The following is a 7,306-nucleotide window of genomic DNA, read 5'->3' as shown; positions in this document are numbered from 1 at the left end:
ATCTCTGCCGAAAACTCTGCTGGGACATCCTTGAGTTCCTTTAAAGCCACCGAGAGTGCAGCCCCTCATTGACACAGTCTGTAGCCACAGGGAAGGTGGAGAGAAACAAAATGAGAAATGGCAGAAACAGTGACATTTATTTGTGGACAATATTTAAAAAACAAAACAAAGAAAAAGGACCTCCAAAACAAAACCAACACGATGTATCAAAGATGACTTTTATTACAATTATTTGCAGAAATTGGCCAGCATTTAATGTTCCTGAAAGCATCCAGTCATCAGTCTCCACACTGCAGCCTTGAGCTCCTGGTTCCTCAGGCTGTAGATGAGGGGGTTCAGGGCTGGAGGCACCACTGAGTACAGAACAGACACTGACAGATCCAGGGATGGCGAGGAGATGGAGGGGGGCTTCAGGTAGGAAAATGCCCCAGTGCTGATAAACAGGGAGAGCACAGCCAGGTGAGGGAGGCAGGTGGAAAAGGCTTTGTGCCGTCCCTGCTCAGAGGGGATCCTCAGCACGGCCCTGAAGATCTGCACATAGGAGAAAACCATGAACACAAAACAACCAAATGCCAAACAGACACTAACTGCAACGAGCCCAAATTTCCTGTGGTGGGATTTGGAGCAGGAGAGCTTGAGGATGTGTGGGATTTCACAGAAGAACTGGCCCAGGGCATTGCCATGGCACAGGGGCAGGGAAAATGTATTGGCCGTGTGCAGCAGTGCATTGAGAAAGGCACTGGCCCAGGCAGCTGCTGCCATGTGGGCACAAGCTCTGCTGCCCAGGAGGGTCCCGTAGTGCAGGGGTTTGCAGATGGACACGTAGCGGTCGTAGCACATGACGGTCAGGAGGGCAAGCTCTGCTGAGATGAAGAACACAAAGAAAAAGAGCTGAGCAGCACATCCTGTGTAGGAGATGGTGCTGGTATCCCAGAGGGAATTGTGCATGGCTTTGGGGACAGTGGTGCAGATGGAGCCCAGGTCGCTGAGGGCCAGGTTGAGCAGGAAGAAGAACATGGGCGTGTGCAGGTGGTGGCCGCAGGCTACGGCGCTGATGATGAGGCCGTTGCCCAGGAGGGCAGCCAGGGAGATGCCCAGCAAGAGGCAGAAGTGCAGGAGCTGCAGCTGCCGCGTGTCTGCCAGTGCCAGCAGGAGGAAGTGGCTGATGGAGCTGCTGTTGGACATTGGCTGTGGCTGCACGTGGGGACCTGTTCATGGAGAAAGGACAGTGACGAGTCAGGAGAGGCTGCTTGGAGCCAAAACTGGGCCATTCCCTGTAGCCTTTTCCACGGGGAGACACCCACCTTTGTTCTTGCCCTGGGAAAACCTTCCCCCAGGTCCCTGCCTGAGCTCCAGTTGTGCTGGCTGAGTGTGCCAGGAGCAGCCAGGGCTGTGCGTGGGAGCTCTCGCGGAGCCATCCCTGTCCCGCTGCCCTGGGTTTGTGGCCATGTGGCAGAGGGACAAGGCCAGATATTCAAGATTTGTCAATGGAATCACTCCTAATGCTGAATGGGTTGGTAGCATCTGCACTCACACTTGTAAAGGAATTTCACTCTATTTCTTAAGGAAATAGATGGCACAAGTTTGTTTTAGAAATTGTTTTCCTACCCACACATCATTCCTGGCTCTCTGAGGTCAGAAATCCCCAGCAGTCCTGCTACACTCAGTTTGCCACTGAGAAATGTGAGAGGCAAAGGATTCCCTGTGGCTGAGGGCAGGTGAGGGGCTGGATGGGCTTGTTCCCAACTGCCCTGGCTTTGCACCTTTGGCTGCAATCAGAGCACAATCACACTCCCGGGTCACCCTGGGATAATCCAGACCCTGCCCAGAGCAGAGGGATCCCTGAATGTCTCACCCTCTCCAAAGGTCTCTGGGCAAGCTCTCAGCACCCCCTTGTGCCAAGGACACTCACGGCTCCCTTGGCCAACCCAGCAGCATTTCCTCAGCTGTGGCATCTCTGCACTTCCCCGTGGGACATTCAGGGAACTCCCAGAGGCTCTGGCACAGCTCTGCACCCAGGAGGGCAGCTCAGAGCTGGGAAGGGCACAGCAAGGAGATCCCCGGCTGTGCCCATGATGGGATCTCAGGGAGGGGCTCAGCTCATTCCCCTTTCCCATGGACTGCTTTGCCCACAGCCCCACAGGTCCCAGGGAAGCTTGGACATCCCATTCCCATGGGCAGCCCTGCCTGGCAGGAATGCCAAGGGCAGTGCCTGACTCAGCTGCTGCAAAGGCCAGAGCCTCCCTGAGAGCACCAGAAAACACTGACAATATCAGGGGAGTGCAGAAACAGGAGAAGATGTTGTGGTGCTGTGCCTGAGAGGGCAAGGCAGAGACAGCCGGGCACTCAGGACAGTGTTCCCGTGCCCAGCTGTGCCCGGCACCTCCCACACACCAACAGTGCCCTCCTGCCCCAGCACTGCTCTGTTCAGCCCCCTCTGCTTCCCTGAGCATCTCCCTGGGCCTGGACATTCCCTCCTGAGAGGTGCCTTGTCCCTGCCAGCACTCACAGAGCCCATCCCACCCTGTGTGCCCTCGGCCCGGCCCTACAGAAACCTGCCTGTGTGCAGGGCCCTGGCTGGGGCAGGGTCTGTGTGCAGCTGGGCGAGGGCAGCTCAGGAGAGCCCTGCTGGGCCCTGCAAAGGTGATGCTGCTGCTGTCCAGGGCTGAGGAGTGGCTGGAGGCCCTTTGGGAGGCTGCCAGCAGAGAGACTGACCACCCAAAGTCACAGTTCTGGAGTCTCTGTAAATGTTCAAACATTCCTTTGATGATCCTGTGTGTCCCTTTCAACTCAGAATGTTCTGTCATTCTGGGATTACAATTCCTGTTCTGCTTCTCTAATCCCCCTGTTGTCTATAATCAAAAGAGGAAAAAAAAAATCCTTGTAATAGTGTTAGACCAATAAAGTAAAAACCAGACCTTTACTGGAACCTTCCAGGTGTCCCAGTGCGGATGGGGCAAACCCAGTCCCTGATTTCAACAATTCATTAAGGTTGATTAATTAGGATATTTAACAGGAACATCCAATAGGAGATTCAGTTGCCCCAGTTACACACCCCTGGCTCAACCCATTGGAGTATGTCTAAGGATTTCTATGCCCCAGTTTTTGTTATCACTGCGCACATTCAAAAACCAAAATGTTCTTCTTCTAGGTCCTCTTCCTGATAATAAGACTATACAGAAATACAGGACTGTGTTTAGAAGGTCAGCTTATTGTTCTAAAATCTAAGAAAAAGATTAGGAAATGTACTAAAGTTAATTAAGGATCGCAGTTATAGAAGTATATAATAGAACTTTAATAGAGCCAATTAAGTGTTTAATAGAGTAAGGATTATAATTTTATAACTATTTAATAGTAATTTACAGACCTACAAATATATTAAAAATGTATAAAAGGAAAAATCTTTTTGTCTCATCCTTCTCCAAGCAGGAAATTGAAAACACTCTCAGGAAAGCTCCTGAGCTTTACAGCAATCCCAGGTTTACCTTCTATGGGAAGTGTCCTCCAGAGCTGTGCCCAGGCTGGTCTGGAGCTGGGAGCAGCCCTGCCCCAGCCAGCAGCTCTCAGCAGCAGCACCTGCCCTGCTCAGGGTGGCTCCTTCCCCCCACAGCTTCTCTCCAGTGCTGGGAGCAGCTCCCCGGGCTGGCTGAGAGCTGTCCCTGGCAGGCAGCAGAGTCCCTGGCCCAGCACAGCGCCCTGGGCTGCAGGACCCTGCTCTGCAGGACAGCCCTGGGCACCCCTGGCTGCTCTGCACAAGAGATGATCAGAGAATGTACTCACAGGGTCTGTGGGCATTGGGATGTTCCAGCTGTAGGAGATCACTCCAGGAGCTGCAGCTGCATTGTCCTGCAGCCAGAGGTTCCTGTGCCAAGGGCTGCCAGTGATTCTGCCCCAGGCACTTCTCAGCATCTTCCCAGCCCTGACTGATGGAAGCTCTCTGTGCCTCTGTGCTGTGCCTGGGCTGGCTGCAGGCAGTGCCCCAGCCCTGCTGGGCTGGGAGAAGAGCTGCTCATCCAGAGAAATGTGCTTTTGAAGCTCTCCTTGGTTACCAGGATCACCCTATGTGCCAGGAGCCCAGCCCAGCTCAGCAGCACAGACACAGCACAAGGACTTTAATGACCCTCTGGGGCTTTGTGCTCAGGCCCTGAACATCAGGCCCTGAGAGGGAGCTGCAGAAACCTCTCCAGAACTCCAAGTCAGAATCCAACTCCAAAGTTTCTCTGACTTTTAATGGGTCCCACTGAGGGACACGACTGAGAAAGTGTCCCCAGGCCCCAGGCAGAGAATTGGAGGCACTGATGACAGGTGGGGACAAAGAGAAGCCAAGTCTTGGTGCCCTGGGGCACAGCAGGGTCTGTGCCACCAAGGGTTGTCAGGAGACACCTTGTCCTGAGGCACTGGGGCCTCCTGGCACAGCCCCAGCCAGGCTGGGCACTGTCAGCCCCTTGTCCTGCCCTCAGCATCCCCCCCTAGCCCACATCCCAGTGGCCTCAAGGATCTGCTGGAAGGAGTCCCTGGGGAGCCTTGCTCAGGAATGGCCCTGGGGGCTCCTTCATGCTCCCAGGGACTGCAGGTTTTTCAAAGCACTTTGGCTTTGGCTTTTGCCTTGGAGTCTCTGAGAGCTTTGTGCAGTCATGGCCTTCAATTACCTGCTGTAATTAGTCCCTGGAGAGGCTTTGTCAGGAACAACACTCAGTGGGGCTCATTAATGCTTCAAGGTACTGCCGTTCTTTTAAGGTACTTGGCGTTTCCCTTTTGATCCAGACTCCGTGAGAGGTTTGTGCAATCATGGCCCCAATTATCTGCTTTAACGAGTCCCTTGAGAGCTTTGTACTTACACGCAGTGGGGCTCATGAATGCTTTGAGATACTCAACTTTTTTAAGGTACTTTGGGTTTTCCTTTCCACACTGAGAGGTTTTTGTGCAATTTGAGTTTCTGAGAAGTTTTTGTGCCATCCTTTCCTCCAGTTCTCTCCTCCCAGGAGTCCATGAGGAGCCTGTGTTGGGGATGGGCCTCAGTGGGACCCATGAATGCTTTGAGACACATTCTGGTTTTCTTCTGACTTTGACTCCTGGAAAGATTTGTGCAATCTCCTCTCGCGCCCTGAGGTTCCAGGGCTCAGCTCCAAATGCACCACAGGGCTCATGAGGATCAAACAAATCCGGAAAAAACATGACTCTGCCTTGATTTTTTTCTTGTCTGAGGCAGTTCATCGGGAAGTTTCTGTATTGGTTTTGGTTCGCCAATTTGAGATTGGCTAATTACCAAGATTAGGAGAAAGGCAAAGTGGGCTCAAAACTTTAATAGGGTACAAAGAAAAGTTTATTAATAGTCACTAAAATAAAGAGTAATAAGAATCAGAAAAAAACTTTCAGAACATTTCCTCTCTCCATACAACCTGACAATTTTGTAAAGAGACAAAACCTAAAATTTTCAGTCAGCTTTCCACCTCTAGAATAGTCTTTCTTCAGCTCACTTAGGGAGAGAAGTTCCTCTTGTAAATGTTATGGAGACTTCTCCACAAGACAAAAGTTATTTCATGGCTTTTCATTTCCATGAATAGCAGCTGCCTGCAATGGTGAAGTCCCTCCCATTTTTTCACAGCCTTTCCCACAGCTGTGTTTATGGGCCATGCCAACTTATGGGGCATTAGTTTACAGATGAGCTGTTTAAGAGCAAAGGTTCTCTTCATCTATTTCTGAAATCATCTTCATCTCTGGAAACAGAGGTCTTCTTCTTCTCTCACTGGGGGCATAGGGTCTCATCACTCTGCTGTCTTTCATTGTTCAAACTTCTCATGGGATCACAGCTACTGACACATTTGCTCACTTTAGCATGGAGGCCTTTGATGAACAAATCATCTGCCCATTCTTTTCAATGTATTACAGAGAAAAAGAGAGTCTGATGTATCAATTACATCCTTCTCCATAGTGTTACCAGAGGATTTGAGCCCCAAGATCAAGGCATCTCCTCATCCCTCCCATCTGGGACTCAACTTCCTCTTCACTGATCTCGGTGTCTTCATGTTGCTCCTGTGTGTGCCTGCACTTTGTCCTTTTCTCTCACTCAAGGGAGGATGGAAGCACTGGAAGAGTCAATATCTCAGCCGGGGCCTGCAGATGGTTCCGTGACCCCGGCCGGGCTCGGTACTTGCGGCCGGAGCTGTTTTACCATGGAGGTTTCTGCAGCGGCTGCGCTGGGGCTGTGTCAGGCTGGGCCGCGCTGGGGCAGGGCCAGGATCTCAGCAGCCAGGCCAGAGCACAGCAGCAGCACGGCCGGGGCCCATGGCTTCTCCTCCCCTGCCCGCTGGTTGCGGGCGAACCCCAAGGGCGGCAGAACCTTGGCCGAGCCGGCCCAGCCCGGGGCTGCTCCTGGGGCCCGGCGGATCCTGGCTGGGCCCGGGCTGGCGGCGGGGCAGGGCTCGGTAGCGGCCAGATGTCAGCAACCGCAGCCACGGCCCGGCCCAGCCTCGGCCCCGCAGCCTCCCCTGCCCTGCCCGGCAGCCGATGGGGCCTGGCGGCTCCCTGGGAAGGGGCCCGGCCCCACGGCAGGAGCCGCCCGGCCTGGCCTGGCTGAGACGGGGCTGGGCCGGCCTGGTCACCTCTTTGCTGGCCAGAAGGGAAACAGACCCAGCCAGGCTTCTCCATCTTTAACTTGTGTCTTCACAGAGGCGTGTGCAGTTTCCTTAGTGGTTTAACAGATTGTCAGCTCTCAAAGCTAATTACTGATTGTTTTTTTGTCAGACACAGAGGAAACTGCTAGCAGCTTCTCTCAGGACACCACTTCCGTGATGCAAAACCACCACAACAGCACAGGGCACAGAGCTCCTTTGTCCATATGTAGTGGTCATGTGCCCAAGGCCTCAAAATCCCAACTTGGGAGATCTCTGGGCCCTCTCCAGGGGGTATTCAAGTGAAAACATTCAGCTTATAGTCTAAGAAAATAACCAGAGCATAGAGCCAGCCTGACCTGTCTGTCCTGGCCAATTTGTCTGGGAGCAATCCTTGAATATATACAATTTGGGAGGCCAAATTCTAAATTTTGCAATGGTCTTTGGCAAGAAGGCTGTTTTTTATCCATAGGAAGGAAGGAACAGAGCCCCTCTGTTTCAGGGGCAGATGAGAGGTGACCACTGGAGGCCAAGGCCAGCCAGAGTTTGCAGGTTTTTTTCTGAGAGATACCTTTGCATGGAGGAATTTTTTTAAGGAGCTTACCAATTTTAGCAATGGGCAACTGAAAAGAGGGACAGTTCTTTTCCTTAGCAAGGAAAGCACAGAGCCCCAGTGCTCCAGGAGCTAATGAGAG

The 7,306-nt window shown here is 52.6% G+C and overlaps 1 protein-coding gene across 1 annotated transcript; it reads right to left on the bottom strand.

Annotated features, from left to right (window-relative positions):
• Positions 1 to 252: 252 nt before the first annotated feature.
• LOC137466542 (olfactory receptor 14I1-like) lies at positions 253 to 1,206 on the bottom strand. The gene has a single exon (XM_068178258.1). It carries the CDS (start codon positions 1,183 to 1,185, stop codon positions 253 to 255), a length of 933 nt encoding a protein of 310 aa, XP_068034359.1. The 5' UTR covers positions 1,186 to 1,206.
• Between the last annotated feature and the right edge of the window lie 6,100 nt (positions 1,207 to 7,306).

This window comes from Anomalospiza imberbis, unplaced genomic scaffold (genome assembly GCF_031753505.1).
Source record: "Anomalospiza imberbis isolate Cuckoo-Finch-1a 21T00152 unplaced genomic scaffold, ASM3175350v1 scaffold_267, whole genome shotgun sequence".
In the NCBI taxonomy this organism is placed as follows: domain Eukaryota; kingdom Metazoa; phylum Chordata; class Aves; order Passeriformes; family Viduidae; genus Anomalospiza; species Anomalospiza imberbis.
Note: the sequence above shows the minus strand (reverse complement) of the source record. Positions and strands in the feature narration are given on the sequence as shown.

Coding starts and splice junctions, on each gene's coding strand:
- LOC137466542 (XM_068178258.1), bottom strand. CDS start 1,185: ATGTCCAACAGCAGCTCCATCAGCCACTTCCTCCTGCTGGCACTGGCA.